Below are 19,551 nucleotides of genomic sequence, written 5' to 3' on the forward strand. Positions count from 1 at the left end.
CACTGCGCCTTATACATCAGGCTCCCACAGTGTCTGTGCGACACCCCGGGTACTCTGTGCAAGAGGAAAACAATAAAAATAGTAAGAACACAGCCATCGTCTTCCTGTGGCTTACCACCCATAACGGTTGTCTTGCTAACACCTCTGAAAGTAATAAGATCAATACTTGTACTAATTCTTAATACAATAATACTTGCACTCTTGTTTATTTTTTTCAAGGATGACAGAACCATCCTCATCCTAGCTTGCCAACCCTTGGTGGGCAAGTCCACGATCACCTAGCCTCACGCTGAGAGGGCCTGATTTTGATGGTACCCTTCCTCCCGTCTTGCTGCAAACATGTATCCTGTACCAAAGGGTGCTGATGGCTTGACCAAGTTCCTCCATCTGGTCCTCCAGCAGAGGCCTCCTCACCTGCCTGACCACTTTTGAGGGTCTGTTTTCCATTTTGGCTCCATCACTTTTGATTGGTGGAAATCAAAACCACCAGAGTCTGTCCCACTGCAGGTGTGCCACTGGATCTGAATAATGTTTTCTGGAAGTGACTGATGCTTTTCCTAGTGAGGGCTCAGAGCCTGGGTGACTTCGGGGACTGAGGCCTCTAACAGGGCAGCCTTTCACAGCACCACCAACCATGGTTTCTAGATTGCAACTGATAAAAATAGTACTTGGTTTTGTTTTGTTATTGTTTTCAATGGAGATTTCTGTATCAAATCTTGAAAAATTATGCATTGTTTCTCCTAACCCTGAATCATGTTTCTGCTCTCCTAATTAATTAGCTACTTCTAGTACATAAGTACTGCATAAAATTCCAAATGTCAGTAGGCAAACAATAATAAAAAATCTAACCACTTCTAACTGTTGGTTATTGCAAACATAAGGTCCATTATACACAACTAGTGGAGGGATCCTTAATTCAAAACATATTCCCACCCTATGCCTGCCTAGATGGTCTCATGGGAGTCAGTAAGGTTGCCTTAAGTTAGCACGGTTATCAAGTATGGTAAACCGAAAGAAAACATTTGGTACCTACTTGCACCAGGAATTATACAAAGGATCACCATAATCTATATCTCTCACTTCGTCCCAGCTTACCCTTACCCCTCCCTGTGTCCTCAAGTCCATTCTCTACATCTGTGTCTTTATTCCTGTCCTGCACCTAGGTTCTTCAGAACCATTTTTTTTTTTTAAGATTCCATATATATGTGTTAGCATATAGTATTTATTTTTCTCTTTCTGACGTACTTCACTCTGTATAACACACTCTAGGTCCATCCACCTCACTACAAATAACTCAATTTTGTTTCTTTTTATGGCTGAGTAATATTCCATTGTATATATGTGGCACATCTTCTTTATCCATTCATCTGTCGATGGACACTTAGGTTGCTTCCATGTCCTGGCTATTGTAAACAGAGCTGCAATGAACATTGTGGTACATGACTCTTTTTGAATTATGGTTTTCTCACGGTATATGCCCAGTAGTGGGATTGCTGGGTCATATGGTAGTTCTATTTTTAGTTTTTAAGGAACCTCCATACTGTTCTCCAGAGTGGCTGTATCAATTTACATTCCCACCAACAGTGCAAGAGGGTTCCCTTTTCTCCACACCCTCTCCAGCATTTATTGTTTGTAGATTTTTTGATGATGGCCATTCTGACTGGTGTGAGGTGATACCTCATTGTAGTTTTGATTTGCATTTCTCTAATGATTAGTGATGTTGAGCATCCTTTCATGTGTTTCTTGGCAATCTGTATATCTTCTTTGGAGAAATGTCTATTTAGGTCTTCTGTCCATTTTTGGATTGGGTTGTTTGTTTTGTTTTTTTGATATTGAGCTGCATGAGCTGCTTGTAAATTTTGGAGATTAATCCTTTGTCAGTTGCTTCATTTTCAAATACTTTCTCCCATTCTGAGGGTTGTCTTTTCATCTTGTTTATGTTTTCCTTTGCTGTGCAAATGCTTTTAAGTCCGTGCAAATCTTAAATTCTACCCAAAGAAGACACACTCAGGTAAGCAAGTTCCCTGCCTGAAAGGCACGCCACATTCTGCAGGTTTCATTCATCACACTGCATGGCCCAACTCCCATCTCATAAACGTGAGTAAGCCCTGGCATTATAAAACCAGATGCCCATGGACTCAGGAAATGAGGGGATTTGCTGTTTGCTACAAATATATCCAGACAAAGGGGCTAAAAGTTATCCACTGCCTGGAGTTGGTTAGGCATCACAAAGTTTGTTAAGTCACTGTTCACCGTGAAGACATTTGCAATTGAAACGTCAAGACATTAAAAGAACCCTATAAGTATGGTGAGCATCTTTGTTAATTTTTTTTTTTTTAAACTTCAGGGTTTTACAATTGACTTTCTTAAAGGGAATGATATATTTCACCTTCATGGTTTTTACAAAGGGCCTTTTTAAACTGTTACATTACCCCAAGATCCAGGGGACACAGGTGGGGTTAAGATGCAGAGACTCAACAATGGGGCAAAGAGAGTCAGTGTTCAGTTAATAATTACATAAACTGTATATATCAGGAAAAGTGACTACTTCATGTTTGGTTCCCACTAAACTGTCAGCTTGCCTGAATTTCTTTGTCTAGTACTGAACTTGGTTAGTAGTGAGGCTTGGATAACAAATATAAATCTGATCACTCAGTTTCCTGACTTATAAGTGGGGCTAATGATGCCCACTTCATAGAGCGGCTGAGAAGAGAAAATAAGACAAAGCACCTAAAAATAAATAATCCTAAAATAGTCCTCCTTCTTCATTTTATTGATGAAAATTAGGATGGGAGATGCTAAAGAATTTTCCCAAGTAAAGCAGTAAGTGGTAAAGTGGACACGTAAACCCATCCCAATTGCCAGCCCTGTGATCTTTAGGAAAAAAAACCTCAAAACAATTAGAATTGAATGGTCCCTGCCAAAGTCCAAGTAAAGCGTAAAGTAACTGAACTTTTTCCCTACTAGCAGTTTTCTCAAAAGCCAAAGAGGTTTCATGTGTTGGGATAACAAACCCATCAGAATTTGGAGGCCTGGATACAGGACCCAGTTCTAGTACTGATTAGTTACGAAAACTAAAGTTTCTCTAGTCGGAGGAGGTTGAGGCTTTGCATCTGAGGACTGGGGTTGGGAGCCCAGCTCGGCCACTAATCAGCCAGTGTCCTCGGCCTAATTATGTGCTCTGAGGTTCAACGAATGCCCATCTCTGTCTGTGGGAGAAGCTGTTACCAATCATAGCACAGTTGCCAGAATGAGACGAGATACATGGGAAGCACTGAGCCCAGTGTCTGGAACTTGGTGGTTCTAAAAATTACACCCATGATGATGATGATGACAATGCTATGAAAGTTCTTCTCAGAAGAAAGGCCCTCAAAGGAAGTCTGCTGTTATGCATGAATGTCTCCCCAAAATTCATATGTTGAAACCCTAACCCTTAGGGTGTCTGTATTTGGGGTTGGAATCTCTAAGGAAGTGACTGAGGTCATATCGGTGGGCCCCTGATCTCATAGGATTAGTGCCACTCCATGTTCACTGAGGAAAAAAAGCCACATGAGGACACAGTGAGAAGGTGGCCGTCTACAAGCTAGGAAGGGAGCTCTTGTCAGAAAGTGAATTGGTCAGAACCTTGATCACGGACTTCTAGCCTCCAGAATTGCAAGAAAATAAATTTGCTATCTGTGGTATTTTGTTACGGCAGCCCGAGCTGACTAATACACTTGCTGACTGGCCAAACATGAGTAGATGGCTTCATCTCTTTGTGTTTCAGCTTCTTCTGAACATGGGTATACGGGAGGAGATGATGTACAGAGGCCCTTACAGCTTGAACATGTGGCAATATTGTGATTTGTACGTGAATGGCCTCCACCTGCTCTTTATTCCCTCACAGTTGCCCCATCACATCCCATTCACCCCAACGGGAAATCTCACCACATTCCCAATTAGAGCTCAAATTCTGTTTGTGCATCTCCACTGCTCTGTGTCCTGGACCCCACTCATTACAGCGTCATTCATTAGGAGTCAGAGCTTCTAGGGACACAGAGTCCACCATCATTAGTACTAATTGAAGCTTGGATTCCCAACCTGCTGCATTATGCTAGCCTTTTTCAGTCCAGGCTCAGGCGTCACAGCTGACAAAAGGCCCTTTTTCGGTCAGGCGCCTCAGTAGACAAAAGGCCTCGGTCTATTTACATGAGACAAGCCGAGTGTGGGGCTGTCCCCAGGGGCTGGGTGGCAGTGGCTCACAGCCGTACTGTGCACGCGCTGGGGGGTTAAATCGCCCCAGCCAGTCTGTCTACACAAGGACTCTGCATGCTATGTGGGGGATGATGGGAAGAGTGCCCCTTTGTCCCCAGAATTACCTGGAAGTTGGGGTTAGGGTTGGGATACGGTAGCCAGGCGGACCGAGAGCTCTCCTGGTACTTGAAGGGCCCGTTAAAGGCCTGCGAGATGGCGCTGAGGTTGAAGACGCACACGGCGGAGGCAGCGATGCTGTTCCTGGGAGCCGAGGAAGAGAAAGGAGAAGGCAGGTCAGAGAGTCCCGCTGTGATCCCTGTCCCAGGGCCCTCCCACGGGCCCTGGGTACCAAGGAAGCACCTTCTCGGGGAAGACTCACCATTAGTCTCCTAAACACCCCAAGGATGAAGCTGAAGCAGTGAATGGTATCCCCCTGGGGTTTCTTTATAGGGGAACAAACACTTCACTCTAGGAACAAGGGTATTTAGCAGTTATGACACTCATAATCCTGCCAGATGAGATGAATTCACCCAGCCACATGGGGAGTGACAAAGGCTTTTGTCCCCATCAGCCTGGCAGGGCTCTCCCCACCTGTTCATCTGTTTACTTTAGCTGGCAGTGGGGCAAGCTGCTGCTGCTGCTTTTTTAAAAAGCCCCAGATAGGCCTTCCCTGGTGGCGCAGCGGTTGGGAGTCCGCCTGCCGATGCAGGGGACGCGGGTTCGTGCCCCGGTCCGGGAAGATGCCACGTGCCGCGGAGCGGCTGGGCCCGCGAGCCATGGCCGCTGAGCCTGCGCGTCCGGAGCCTGTGCTCCGCAACGGGAGAGGCCGCAGTGGTGGGAGGCCCGCGTACTGCAAAAAAAAAAAAAAAAAAGAAAAAAAGCCCCAGATAGTTGTGGTTATATGTTATCCTTTAAAAAAAATACCAACTAAAAGCATTTTGCAAAAAGTGCCTGTCAGAGACCCTTCATATATATATATATATATATATATATATATATATATATATATATATATATATATATAATGTATCTATCTATATATATTTTTTTAATTTAAAAAGAATTTTAAATTCAAAGGGTCAGAGAGAAACATTTGACACAGCACTAACACAGGACATCTTGAAGCCTTAATTTAGAATTCAAGCTGTACAGAATTGACGGCTATAAATGAGAGGCTCTCAGAGTCCCGTGCCCTTTACTAAGTGGAAACAGCAATACCTTTTATGTTGTTAAATAAATCTGCATTGTGAGCTCAGCTATGGTTTTAAAATTTCGTGTTAATGCTTTTAGCCAATAACATGTCTACTTATCCATTTTTTCCCCCCTGAATCAAAGAAAAAGTCAAGAAACTCCAAAATGGAAATAACTACCTTAAACTTGGTTCATCTGAAAAACACTGAATAGGTGGTAGACACCTTCTAAAGGCTTTACAAACTCCAACTGATTTAAGCTTCATAAGGTAGGGGAAATTCATTGTTAGGAAATTGGGACCCAGTGAGGTCAAGACACCTGCCCCAAATCACCCAGCCACTAAATGGGGGAGTTGGACTGAAACCCCAGGTGGGTTGGTACCAAAAAGGGAAATTTTTGAATTCTTTGTTGACAGCTCTGTGTGGATGGTAACAAAAAACACCCCCATGGAAGGTTAGAGCCTTGACAGCAGGGGTGCGTGTTCCCTCTGGAAGCTCCAGCACAGAGAAGAGAGTCTGGTGGGAAGATGCGTACCCCTCACTGCTGGCAAATAAACTGATAAACGATAAATATGAACGTATTCATATTGCTAATTTTACTCTTTTTTAAGAAGATGAGAAGTCAAATTGTGTAAGGAAGAATTAGCCTCTGGACATGTGACTGGACTTCAGCGAGAAGTCGAAGACAGCCCTGCTGGAGCAATAACGGCCAGCCAGACCCACAGGAGGGGTTCTACCTGGGGACCAGGGGACCACGCCTTGGCCCTGGCACAGTGACAGCCGAGGGCGGAGTGTTAATCATACCTCCCTGAGCCCTCTGCTAAGTGCCTGAAAGGGAGCGTCTTATTTATCACAGGGAACCTCTAGACCCCGAGACCAGCCTGATTTTACAGATGTAGGAACCAAAGCACAGGGAGGTTACTGAACCCAAGTCACAGGCTGAGGGGGAGTAAAGCAGGATTCACATGGGGCCCGGGGGTTCATGCCTTTGACCCCATTGCTATGCTTCTTCCCGGGAAGGGAAGAAACTTATCGTCTCCCTGCTGGCATCCCATTTCTCAGTTCGCTGCGTTCACTCACTCTGAAGGGGGCTGGGCGGGGTCTCTGGTGTCACTCTGGATGTCCCAGCGGCTGCCATCCTGAGCATCCCTGACAGGTGTTGATGGACACTTCTTTTTGCCCCTCAGTGAGCTGAGGCCCATCGGTACAGCACATGCATGCCATGTGCACAGCCAACACACACACACTCATTTTCCTGGTCTCCCTCTGCCCTTTAACTTGCAGTGATCTGAGAAGGGTGGGGGGCGAGGACATGAGTGACTCCCCAGCTTTTCCCCAGCTCTTCCTGGGATGGGCCTGCCTGCTAGAACTGTGCATTACTCACCTTCTCCTGCCTGTCCCTGCACGCAGGGGAGGCCAGCCCAGGTCTAGACTACTGTGACCTTGGGGCTGCATCTGCTTAAAGCTGGGGTCGGTAGTCATAAGCCCATTTGGCTAACAGACCTTCAGTCACATATCGCAAGTTGGCCTCTATCAGTAGTCATGGTGATAACGTGGCCTTCATCTAATGCTCTGTTTTATTTCTTTACTTGTTTAGAGCCCAGGCAGGTAAAAGTGGAGGTAGCCCCCCGGCCCTTGGTGAGCCCAACAATATGGGAACTTAGAGTTTCCTTCCTTAAACTGCTGGAAGCCGCTGGTAGAAAAGTAGAGAAGTTCCTCCTAGCTCTTCATCTCCTAAGGAGGGAAGAGAAATCAAAAGTTTTGCCCTCCCCCACTCCTACTACTACATTATCTGAGAGCCAGCATTTTTAGCTTTCCAGGAAAAAAACAAGCAAAACCTTCAGAGATTCTGTGGCAGGAGTGTACCACTTCTTGCAGCCCAACTCATGCCCTAGGGGTTGAGAAAACCCCACAGCCCTAGGGACAGAATGGGCTGGAAGAGTGAACTTTATCCCCATTCCCCAGTGCTAGGGACATTGATGAATATACAGGGACAAACCAACCCTACGAGCAAAAGCCCGAGAAAGCTTAGCCAGGGCATTTTTAGTTATCAATTCAGAGACAGGACATAACCGGTACCTCGAACTGTCACTTTCTTTCAATACGGAGCAAGTCTTACCAAGAATGCGGTCACCTCCTGAGAGGGTAAGAGCCAGACAGAGACAGGAGAGGGAGCCCAGGCAGAACATATTATGGGATTAGAGATGAAAAGATCAGAAAGTTGTTCCCAAGACCTAGTGACAATAAGTATTCAAGAGAGAAAGGGAGGTCTAGCAATTCTATTTCTGTTAGTATAGATGCCCCATATAGGATGATCTCCAACATGATGGGCATTTGCAGCACTGAACAACTAATCTGGAATAGTCTGAAACGGTATTTTTGCAAGTATTCAAATTGACTATCCACCCTCTTGGAATGGCCCAGACACAGTAATTTTATAACTTTTTAAATTGCTCGTTTTTGCCTGGAGCCAGGGGAATGAACAGCTCAGTAAGCCAAGCTCCCATTGTGTGTAAAACTGATGTCAACAGAGCAAGCGAACATCCGTCTCGTGCAGCCTATACTACTTCTTAAACAAGGTTTCGGAAGGCAAATCAACTTCAGAAACTATACACTGATTTTTTTCAAAAGAAACTTATCAAGGAGAGAAAATAACCTCTGGGGTTGAAAACCAGATTTACAGGAAAGATGGGCGTAGTGGGGTTGGGGACGGGGAGGGAACCGTCCATTTTAGTCTAATTTTCCTGACTTCATGTCACAAAGAAGACCCTTCACGAGTAAACGTCATTATCAAGCGAACGTTGACACTTCAGCTCAGCTGTAGGAAGAATGGGAGGGGAGAGGAACAAGGAAGTAAGATGCAGATAAAGTGATTCTTCAGAAATGCAATTCATGGGCAAGCTTCTGATTGCAGAAGAGATGAAAAAGTAAGTTAGCAAGACTGGGGAAGCTGAGGAAACATCACAGGGTGACCGACTGTCCTGGTTCGCCCAGGACCGAGAGGTTTCCCAGGATGCAGGGCAGTCCTCGGTGCTAAAAGCTGTACAGTCCAGGACAAACCCGGATGGTTGGTCGTCCCACCCCATGGATCGGCACATTTAACCCATCCTGATTCATATTCTTTACTTTGGATACAGATATTTGGCTTTCGTCCAAACCATTAGGTCACCAGAGAAGAGATTTCAAAGGTGATGCAAAGCAGGACCCACACTGCAGAGTCATCATGCCCACAGCCAATGCTGAGAAAAGTGGAGCTCAGAGCCTCTGGGATTCCTGGGGGTGGGGTGTGGTCTTGTGGAGTCAGCTAAGAACAGACATTAAGTATGGGGTTAATCTACACTCCACCAGACAAAGAGTGAATGAAAGACAGGCAACTTCATATGCTTTGCCTAGTCCAAACAGAAGAACCTTCCCACGAGAAATCAAATACTGTAATTTCTTACAAAAATATTTAAAAAGTAGAATCATCATTCTAGAAATGCCTAAGTTAGCCCTCATCTAGAACAACAGTTTACAGTGCAGCTATGGGAAAATGAGGAGGTGCCTTTCCTACATGAGCAGGGGTCCAGGTAAGAGTTACATTATCTCAAAGATCAAACTCTCCAGACAACACGGCTTTCATTATGCAGTGACACGACTTGTGTATAGGAAAAAAAAAAAAAGACATCTAATACATTCCAGCATTTCAAAAAGTGCCCAGAGCACATTGGTAAATCGGGAAGGAAAAACTTACAGAGAATAATTTGATGCTACCATGACATAAGGATCGATCAAAACTTTCTGATTAGCTTTATTTTCCTAATACCAGTCTCAGAAATCACATCACTTTTTGTAACATTTAATTCATACTCAAAATTTCTTTTGGCTATTAGCCCAGTAAAAGAAGAAAGATTACTTTTAAAGCAACTTGTAAACCTCAAAGGTCAGAGAACAGTAGACTCATTCAGAAGGAGTAGAAAAGCAGGGAAGGAATGATTTCCAGTTACGTACACATTGGTGGTAAAGATGCCGTAGATCAGATCCAGCTCAGGCAGGAAGAAGGTGCCCTGCAGCTCATTGTAGTAGAAAGGGAGCTCGCCAGGGCGGGAGCAGTTGAGACGGGCCTTCATGAACGTGGTCCACGTGTCCTCCAGCAGGAACCGGCCCCCGATGTCATTCTTGCAAAGGCGGGCAGCTCGGGAGAACACGGTCTTCCCACAGTCATGCTCCACAGCATTTTCGCGGAAAAAGAAGTAGGTGAAATTTCCGATGTCATAAGATGACACGAAGTTTGGTTCTAGAAACAACAGGAAAGAAGAAAAGTCTCAACCTACTGGACAGCACAGCAAACTCTGCTGGATATTATGTAACAACCTAAATGGGAAAGGAATTTGAAAAAGAATAGATACATGTATATGGAGAACTGAATCACTTTGCTGTACACCTGAAACTAACACATTGTTAATCAACTATGCTCCGATATAAAGTAAAAAGGTAAAACAAAAAAACAAGAAAGAAGAAAAGTCTCAACGTCCATGTGCTACTCCTTTGTGTCTTGCCTGCTCTGTATTTCTTCCAAGGAGACCTGATTTTCTGTGGAAACCCACGGTTCTTATAGAAGAAACAGGGAGCCCTAAGAGCAACTTAGTGGTCTATGCCACTGGGTAGAACTCAGTACAGGAGCTCTAAGTGACAGGGAACTGCCAGCGTGATTCCAAATGTCACACATAAGCATCCTGAGTTAAGGCAGCACTTAGGTACATAACATTAACACCACCAAAAATGGGCACAGATAGCACTTCACTGGTATACTCTTAATAATCTTCAGAAACAGTGGGAGATGAACCGATTTACAAAACAGAAACAGACTCACAGACTTGGAGAATGAACCTGTGGTTACCAGTGGGGGAGGGATAGATTTGGAGTTTGGGATTGACGTGTACACACTGCTATGTTTAAAAGAAAATAAATAAATAGAAGATTAAAAAAAGGAAAAATAGGGCTTCCCTGGTGGCGCAGTGGTTGAGAATCCGCCTGCCAATGCAGGGGACATGGGTTCGAGCCCCAGTCCGGGAAGATCCCACATGCCGCGGAGCAACTGGGCCCGTGAGCCACAAGCACTGAGCCTGCGCGTCTGGAGCCTGTGGTCCGCAACAAGAGAGGCCGCGACAGTGAGAGGCCCGTGCACCGTGATGAAGAGTGACCCCCGCTTGCCTCAACTAGAGAAAGCCCTCGCACAGAAACGAAGACCCAACACAGCCATAAATAAATAAATAAAGCAAACTGTCAACAAGTAAAAATAAATAAACACTATTATATTAAAAAAAAAGGAAAAATAAATTAGACACAGTGAGAGACTAGCAACTATAACAATAAAATAGAACAATTATTTCAATATACTATAATAAAGGTTATGTGAATGTGAAAAGAAAAAGAAACAGTGGGAGGAAATGAGATTAAAACATGAAATGTGATTCAGAATATAGGAGTCTGGTATCATGTTTGTGTAGAAGACACCAAAATTCTTTGATTTTACTTGTATACACGAGCATGACTTTGACATAAGTTATGTGCTTTTAGTAAGGACTTTAAAAATGTTTTCCACTTGTGAAAACTGAAACTATAAGGTTAGTGTCCCGAATCAGCTTTAGCAATTCCTGTTACTATGGTGACCATGTAAATGTGATGATCAATTCTTATCTTCCTATTTCTGGGTTTCTGGGGCATCCATTTAAAGGAGGGACGTGTACTGAGATGGAGTCATTGTCTGGAAGCTTTCTGACCTCATGATTAGATTAAAATTAGGAACTTAAAAATGAAAAAAAATTACGGCAAACTTTTACTTAATCACCACTCTCATTAGGCATTCAGGAATTTATTATAGATTGTCAACTGAATTCCATTCATAGCATTGGAAGTGTTATCTTCACAACTTCCTGTTTGAGTCTATTGATAATAAGGATGATACCCTTTCAGATACAGGTGTGCCTTAATACTGATCTTTAATAACCAGGTTTGATTCTTACTCTTCTCTCTATTGCTAAGAGCTTTCCACTCCATTAGCAAATGTCTTAATTTATGGTGCAATTAGGATAATAGGACAATATCCTTTGGCATTCAAAATTAATGGAAAGATATACACAACAGCTATATCCACAAGGACATATTTCGGGGACAATTAGTTCTGTAGGACAATTCAACTGGCCTTGTATTATTCCAGATTCAATCAGACTGTACCAACAGACATGCTATTGGCGGGACAACTAAAAATATGTTTGGCTACAAAATGACCCATTAATGTTAAGAGGAACACCCACCACAGGCTCACCTGAAATGCAGACAATGATTCAGAGGCTGACAGGAAGGTGGCACTGAGTACCCTGCTATTCTGTTCAGAAAGGCTACAGCCAGTTTTCAGTCAAATACAACTGAATTTCAATCAATATTTGCTGTCATCACAAAATGCTTCAATTTAATTCAACTTCACATTCTAAAAATGTAACAAATATTCTCCATTGTATATGTCATGTACTTTTCTCTTCAGCCCATGATATTGTTCTTAAGTCATGATAAGTACATTAGGTAATAGAGGATTTCATAAGAACTGATTTTAATTTATAAACTGTCAAACATAGTGTCTGATCACTAGCTTTAACTTGAAATGGATATTAAAAAAAATAACCAAGACACCCTGGATTGCATTAACAGGTATGAGATGGAAGTTAGAAATATTTACTGTACAGTACGCTTTAATATCCTGGAAAGACGCTCACAAAAACAGGAGGTTACACATCTCCGGCTTGTGTTTTTGGAAAGTAAAGCAAAATATTGGGGGATTTTTGAACCTGTGTTCACTGTGAGTCTCACAAAGAGAATTACTCACTGAAGCAGATCCCAAAAGCAAAGGTGTGAAACAATTACAAAACTGTATTTAGTTTCTGAAGCTAATATTCACATGTATGTCTAATTCTGAAGAGAAGGCTAAATCATATCAGAGCAGGTTCTGCAGCCAGGCTCTTATAACCAGACTGCAGTTTGGTCCTTGTACTGAAAACAAACAAAAAACCACCATCATCAACAACAACAAACCTTATCTAAAATGAAGAAAGAAGATGCAGGACAGGCGTGTCTAGCTACAGGTCCCAGCACATGTGGACGAGGTATGAGGCAGAGTCCACAAGGTTTATCAAACACCCTCATGACTACCTACTTCTGCTATTAACTTGGGGACAAACAGCATGCAAACCACATAGTAAACAGTACCTAGGAAGTCTTGAGTAGGAAGTCGAGGAGCTGAAAAAGTAAAAAGATCTGCCTTGGTTTCTTCCAGCTCAAGGCTGGCCTATAGTTTAAAAACCCTGTCGAGTGCGAAACTCTTGCGTGAGGCTCTGAGCTGGGTGCTCCCCCTTCATAAGCTCAGTAAATGCACAGGACTTATAGAGGGAGATACTGTGTGACTCCTCCCATTTCATAGATGAAGACACTAAATCCTGGAAGTTAAGGAACCTGTCCAAGTTCACACAACCAGCAATGGTGGTTGGGTTATGTCCCAAATCCAGACCGTCTGACCTCACAGCCTACACACGTACCCTTATACTACACTGAAGAAAATAATGGACTGCAAGAGAACAATCAGTTACATTAACAACAACATTCAAGAACAGGACTTGGAATTCTGGGCAATGCTTTAGAAACCAAAGTGGTGAGTGGATTTACTCAGAACCAAGGTGAGGAGGGCTTGGGAACAGACCAGAGGGGAAGACAGATGCCCGGATGAATGTTTACTCTGGAGCTATTAGAGACATCAAGGATGCCACAGAAAGAAGAGCAGGAAGAAGAAGCCAACAATCCAAAGGCTTATTAAACAAGAATATTGCTGGGAAGCGTTTGCCCCAACTCCAGAGATAACGTTTCCAATGATGCCCACCAGAGCCCGGGAGTGCCCTCCAGGGACCATGAGAGCCTCTCTCTGTGTTCGTCATTTTCACTGTCCGGCCACTGAACAATTTCACCCAGATATCTCATATGGGAGGAGTACTGAATCATGCCAAGCAGATTAGCCCACGGCTTCCTCTTTCCACGGAGAACCTCCAATGTCTCTCCAAACCACTGCAAACCCATTTTATGATAGGGTGACAAAGAGCCTTTTAGATAGAAATGCTCAACTACATTTTTTCCTGCTGGGAAAACAAGGGAAGAATTTGTGCCTGGTACGTAGTGTATGTGTTTCTCTAACTCACCACATATTACAGGTCATTTTAGTTGGGGAGCTAAACTACATTTGGAAACACATCCTGCGGCCCCACAGTGGTCCTGCAGGCAGATGATGGGCCCTGACTGGGTGACCTGCTGTCACATCAGGAGGCTCCCGAGACTTTGGAAACTCAGCCAGCATCCTATTCCTTTTCCAAAGATAGAAGAAAAGCAGAAATCATTGTTAAATAGACAGCCAAGTAGCTCTTGCCTTTATAGATCTAAATCTGGAGGTAGGGGATGTTTGAATCTCACCAGGCAGGATAATAAGATGCATATTGTTTCCATTCCATTGTTGAAGTTCTGTCTCTTGTTAAAATGCAATTCACCATAAGCTAGCATCTGTCACTCCTGAGTGAAATGAACGAGCCATAAATCAGTCAATGGCCTCCTTGTCTACAATGAATGTGAGTGCATGAAAGAGCTCCTTTATTCAGTATTATTATTAGAGCTACACATGAATAGAAGGTGCTGCTAATTCAGAATAAAAACAGACATGAGTATGTGTCAGCTTATTACAAATATATGCATGGAAAAGCTGTTTTTTCCTCATGTTTTTAAACATATTGCGTTACGGACTACAGAGTATTCTACAAAATATGTCAGGTTTTAAGAAGAACTGTGTTATGATATGAGGACTTTTATTTGGCACATTGACTTACATAATAGTGACCACGCGGATGGGAGTACTGAGTAGGGAAACACAATATAAATGAACAATGAGAAGAGCAAAAGTATCAACATCTCTGAGAAGATTCTGGCCATGTAAAACCAAACACTGAACATCCTGATGGATCCTTACCCTCTGTCTTCTGTCTATTCCAATGCCTACTGCATCTGTCTGGAGGGGCACCAGGTTCAATGGTCCAATCTGATGACTGACTAGATCACTGAGAGGCTCTTGATATAGAAATATTTGTCTAAATTGATGAAAATGGACATTAAAAGGAAAGGAATTCCAATTTTCCAACTCTATAAAAATCTTACTAGCATCAAAATCTATCAAAATTATTTTGCAATCAAAGGCCACCTTGTGATACACCTGTCAAAGGCAGACTAGAAAATGGTGGGGTGGAGCCTGTATGGGTTGGACCCCGCCCATCCCAGCTTGAAACCCTGAGCTGGACCACTGACATCTGGAATGTTCCTTTATCCTGCAACAATTCGACCTAAGGATTAAAGAGACTGGTACAAAGTAGCCTCGCAATAAATGATGGTTATAATTTTTATTTCATGATTTATTATTTTTTTTTTTTTTTGCGGTACGCGGGCCTCTCACTGTTGTGGCCTCTCCCGTTGCGGAGCACAGGCTCCGGACGCACAGGCTCAGCGGCCATGGCTCATGGGCCCAGCCTCTCCACGGCATGTGGGATCTTCCCAGACCGGGGCACGAACCCGTGTCCCCTGCATCGGCAGGTGGACTCTCAACAACTGCGCCACCAGGGAAGCCCTCATGATTTCCTTTTGATTTCCTTTTTAATAATTTCTATTTAGTAGAACTTCACATAATGATAATGAGTAATCAAACATGTATATATTAAAGGTGATCAGAATTTGGGAAACATAAATAAAGCCAGGCTGAGTTTTTAAAATAGCAAGCGATTCCACAAAAAAGAAAGGAGTTAATGGAAACAATATTTAGACGTGACACACAGTGAGCCAGAGGTTTTCAGTTCCCTAATTTGTTGATGTCGGTTACAACGAAAACCATTTCTGTGCATATTCCTAGATTTCAGATACTCTCTTTATTGTAAACAGTTTCCCTTGTCACAGCTACATGAACATGTGCTGCAGAGGGTTCCAAAGTAAAGCTAATTTTATCTAGAGATTTATTAAGAGGGGATAATTAAACCAAAACTAAATTAAGTAAAAAGTGGTTTAAAAGCCATTGATATACTAAAATCCTTTCCTTAAGATTTCTAGGAAAAGATTAGATATATAGATAGATAGATAGATAAATAGATATAGATAGATGGATAGATATACATGTTTGTGTGTGTATGTTTATTGTGTGTGGCATACATATGTATAGGATTGAGGTATATGTATATATGGCTCAATACTTCCACCTACTGGCTGTATGAACTTAGTCAAATTACTTAACAACCTACATTCTCAGTTTCCTCCTTTTAGAATGGTGATAACAACACCCAATATGTAGTATCATTGTGAAAAGTCAAAGGCAATGCATGCCAAATGCGTACCACTTGGTCGCTAATCATCAAAATATAGCTCACTATTTATTTATATATATAAACTATCATATAAATAATAAATACATAAATTAATAATAAACATATACAAAAATATATAAATGAATACAAATGCATATGTTGGTAAACATACCATCAGTATTTACTTAACAAGTTAACTTATTAGATTCGAATTCTGTATATCAAATTAGGGTCTGTGTTCCTTTCAGAAGATCTGGAACCAAACATGGTGGAAGGTCTGTGGTAGAGGTGGAGCCTTGCATGCCAGCCAGAGCACCTATATCACCAGGTACTTCCTTACCACCCACTGTGGGGCTGTCCTACTGTCCTGGGCCCCAGGTATTCCACAACCCATGCCCTCAAGGCCATTGTAAGGCAACAAACAAGACACAGATCAATGAGCCATCACAGTGAGAAGACCATGGGGGCCAGGGCAGCGAGGTGAATTCGAGAATCAGAAAGGAGGGGAGCAGGGAAAGGGCAGATGCCAGGTTCGGATGGGGCTCCAGGTCAAGAGCAGGAGAGAGAGCAGCCGGAGAGAAGACCCTACGGGTGGCCAGGAATGGAAGGAAGCTAGTGTTGGCACAGAAGGAATCAATAGGACAGGCGGCAGAAGGCTGGGCCAGGCCAGCGATCCACGGAGAGGAATCTGGAATTCAAGGGCCACTGGAGAGACACTGAAGAGTTTTAAAGACAAGCTTATGACCCAAATTTCCGTGTGTGTGGTGGCAGTGTCAGGTGAAGGTGGGAGTGGGATGTGGTCCAAGCCTGTCCTTAGTGATCACTGACATAGTAACATGAGCTTTGGAGCCCCAGGTCCTTCACTCACCGAGGCCCCGGCAGAAAGAAAGCCATTGCTAAATCATCTCAGGAGGACGAAAAACATGGCAAACATGATTCCTTCCTTCTTCAGGGGACCATAATCTGTTGAAAGTGTGTTACTTATATAGATTTGCTGGTTCAAGTAGGAGCAACTTGTACCACAGGGACACGTTGCTGTCTCTTCCTAAATGAGAGCTGCCACCTGTACATCAGCTTGTACCCTAGGAACCCAAACTCTCACCAAGCATTCTCCCTCTCTCAGTGTCAACAGGAGCTCCATTAACTGGCTATTGGTCCACCTGTTCTAGCTCACAGGGCCAGAGACATCCTTCTCTATCCTGCTGGCTCACTCCATTCCAAGCATCAAGCCCCTGGCAGCCTTTCCAATCTCCTGTAAGATTCGACTAAATCACACAGTCCAGGGCTCAATTAGTTATAAGTAATGTCATGACTATGTATTTCTGAACATTTTCAAAGCTGCAAGTTTCCATTGACCATGTTTATTTTTTCTTGATTATATTTTAAATGTATAGGTTCTCTTCTTTCAGGAATTAATCATTTAACCTGCTGAATTGTAAAACTTAAGGAGTTTTTAAATTGGAATATTAACTTTAATTCAAAGATCTTAGAGATATTTTAATGCCTGTAAAATATTTTTAAAGACTAAGAGGAAAACACGCAAGATTTAATTGAAAGAAAATACTGGGCTACAACGTTGTGCAGTCAGAATAAGTAAACTCGTATGATGGCTTGGTCTTTGTCTCCTGAGCTGATCAGGGCCAGGGCAAGACAGAAGACAAAAACACAGAGATTATACCATCCAATGTTCAGCAGTGAACGAAAAATGTGAGAGGCCATTGACTGAGGGAAAACAGGAAGTTTAATACAATAATATGGAGACAAATTTACTGAAACACAGAGCACTGAGTATCTTATAAACAGGATGACGATATGATTTACGCTCCAAACTGGAAATCTTTTGAGAGGGAAAAGGAGTAATGTTGATCATGCCAGGTGTCAGGAGTGATCCAGGACTGTCACCAGGAAACAGCTATGATGTCTAGACAATGAACATCAAAACATTTTCGTGAGTGGTTATATAAGTACTAGTAAATTTCTATATAGCATATTGTGTTCTCTATAATGGGGCATATCTTCTTTGTGTGGATCTTTTTTTTTTTTAACGCAGGTCTCCATATGCCTTAGTGTATACAGTTGGTGCCTCTGGTGTCATAATATCTTGATGGGGGAAGGAAGAGTGGGATTTGTCCATTCTCTTTTATTTTTATAAATTTATTTATTAAATTTATTTATTTTTGGCTGCATTGGGTCTTCGTTGCTGCATGTGGGCTTTCTCTAGTTGTGGTGAGCCGGGGCTACTCTTCACTGTGGTGCACGGGCCTCTCATTGCGGTGGCTTCTCTTGTTGCAGAGCATGGGCTCTAGGCACGTGGGCTTCAGTAGCTGTGGCTCATGGGCTCTAGAGCACAGGTTCAGTAGCTGTGGCACATGGGCCCAGTTGCTCCACGGCATGTGGGATCTTCCCAGACCAGGGTTCAAACCCGCGTCCCCTGCACTGTCAGGTGGATTCTTAACCACTGCACCACCAGGGAAGCCCCATCCATTCTCTTTTGAAATGTGTAAATTGGAAGTCCAAATTGCAACTGAGCAGGACCCTTCCCAGGACAAATGCCCCACCCCGCTGTCCTCTGCCTGCCTCTTGTCTGTAAAAAAAAAATAAAAATTTGGCCAAAGAATAAATTTAATCAGAGAAGTGGGAAAATACAGAAGCAAAGGAAAACAGTCAAGCAAGACAAAATAATAATCGTTTAGCCATTAAACAAAGTCAAGGACCTTTATTTCCTCCTCAAGGGCTATAGATAATATTCTGAGCCATGTCCTTTGAGCTGGTTTGCAGATACTGAAACGCCCACCAGGTGGGAGAAATTAACTGTACGCTGCTCACAAGCACAGAGACCCCAGGCCAGTTGGAACCAGAAGGTCAGTGATGTTGACTCCTGGCTACCTCACCACCACTCAATCTGAAGAAGATCCACGAGTTGATCATGTACCTTGCAACTCTCTCCTCAGCACGTGGCCCCTTCCTCATTTCCCTGTTTAATCTTTGAGCAAAACCTGGGGAGTGGGAGTTGGTTCCTGGGGACATGAGTCCACCTTCTCCCCAGAATGGCTGGCTTCCTCAATAAAGCCATCTTTCCCTTTACCTAACACTTGTCTCTCAGTATTGGATTCTTGAGGAACATGCAGCCGAACCTGAGTTCGGTGACAAAATGACTTATTGGCAAGTATAGAGCCTTCATCACAACACTAAAGGGATTCTGTGGCTGCTCACGTTTCAGGAACTCAGCACTCAATGACCAGGACAGAACACACTATTTTCAAAGAGCACAACAAGAATTGATTCCTTCCTGTCGCCTACCAGATGTTTGTGTCCATAAAGGGCTGTGTTAAATAACCCCACAGGCTCTTCTTCTTTGGGTTTAATAACCGCAGCTCATTCCATCTCCTTTTGCAAGTTTTCACCAATCAAGAAGCACCGGCCACTATTTCCAAAGTCCCTGGATCCCGCTTCCATGGCAACTTGTGCATAAAAATGTGGACATCAGGAGAGAGACGGAGGCAGCTTTTGGTGGCGGTATTTCCTAAGATGTTGACTAAACAAAGGGGAGGCCAGAAGTCCACAGAGGGGTAAGGATCTGTCTTCAAATCCTAGCTCGTGCATGCTTCAGCATGTAGCCCTGGTTCAGATAACACCTATATGGAGTCTCCCAACCACCTGGTAAGTTGTAAAGAGCCACTGTGACTCCCCCTTGCACCTGGAGTAACAACTGGATGTACCAG

At 43.3% G+C, this 19,551-nt stretch overlaps 1 protein-coding gene across 1 annotated transcript in view; it reads right to left on the reverse strand.

Annotated features, from left to right (window-relative positions):
- Positions 1-19,551, reverse strand: part of SEMA5A (semaphorin 5A) — a 293,519-nt gene that overhangs the window by 127,735 nt on the left and 146,233 nt on the right. The window contains exons 7-8 of the mRNA XM_065873940.1: positions 9,414-9,699; positions 4,359-4,494 (exon numbers count right to left, since the gene is read on the reverse strand). Coding sequence (XP_065730012.1) covers positions 4,359-4,494; positions 9,414-9,699 — 422 coding nt within the window. The remainder of the gene's footprint in view (positions 1-4,358; positions 4,495-9,413; positions 9,700-19,551) is intronic.

Source organism: Phocoena phocoena, chromosome 3, assembly GCF_963924675.1.
Source record: "Phocoena phocoena chromosome 3, mPhoPho1.1, whole genome shotgun sequence".
NCBI lineage: Eukaryota > Metazoa > Chordata > Mammalia > Artiodactyla > Phocoenidae > Phocoena > Phocoena phocoena.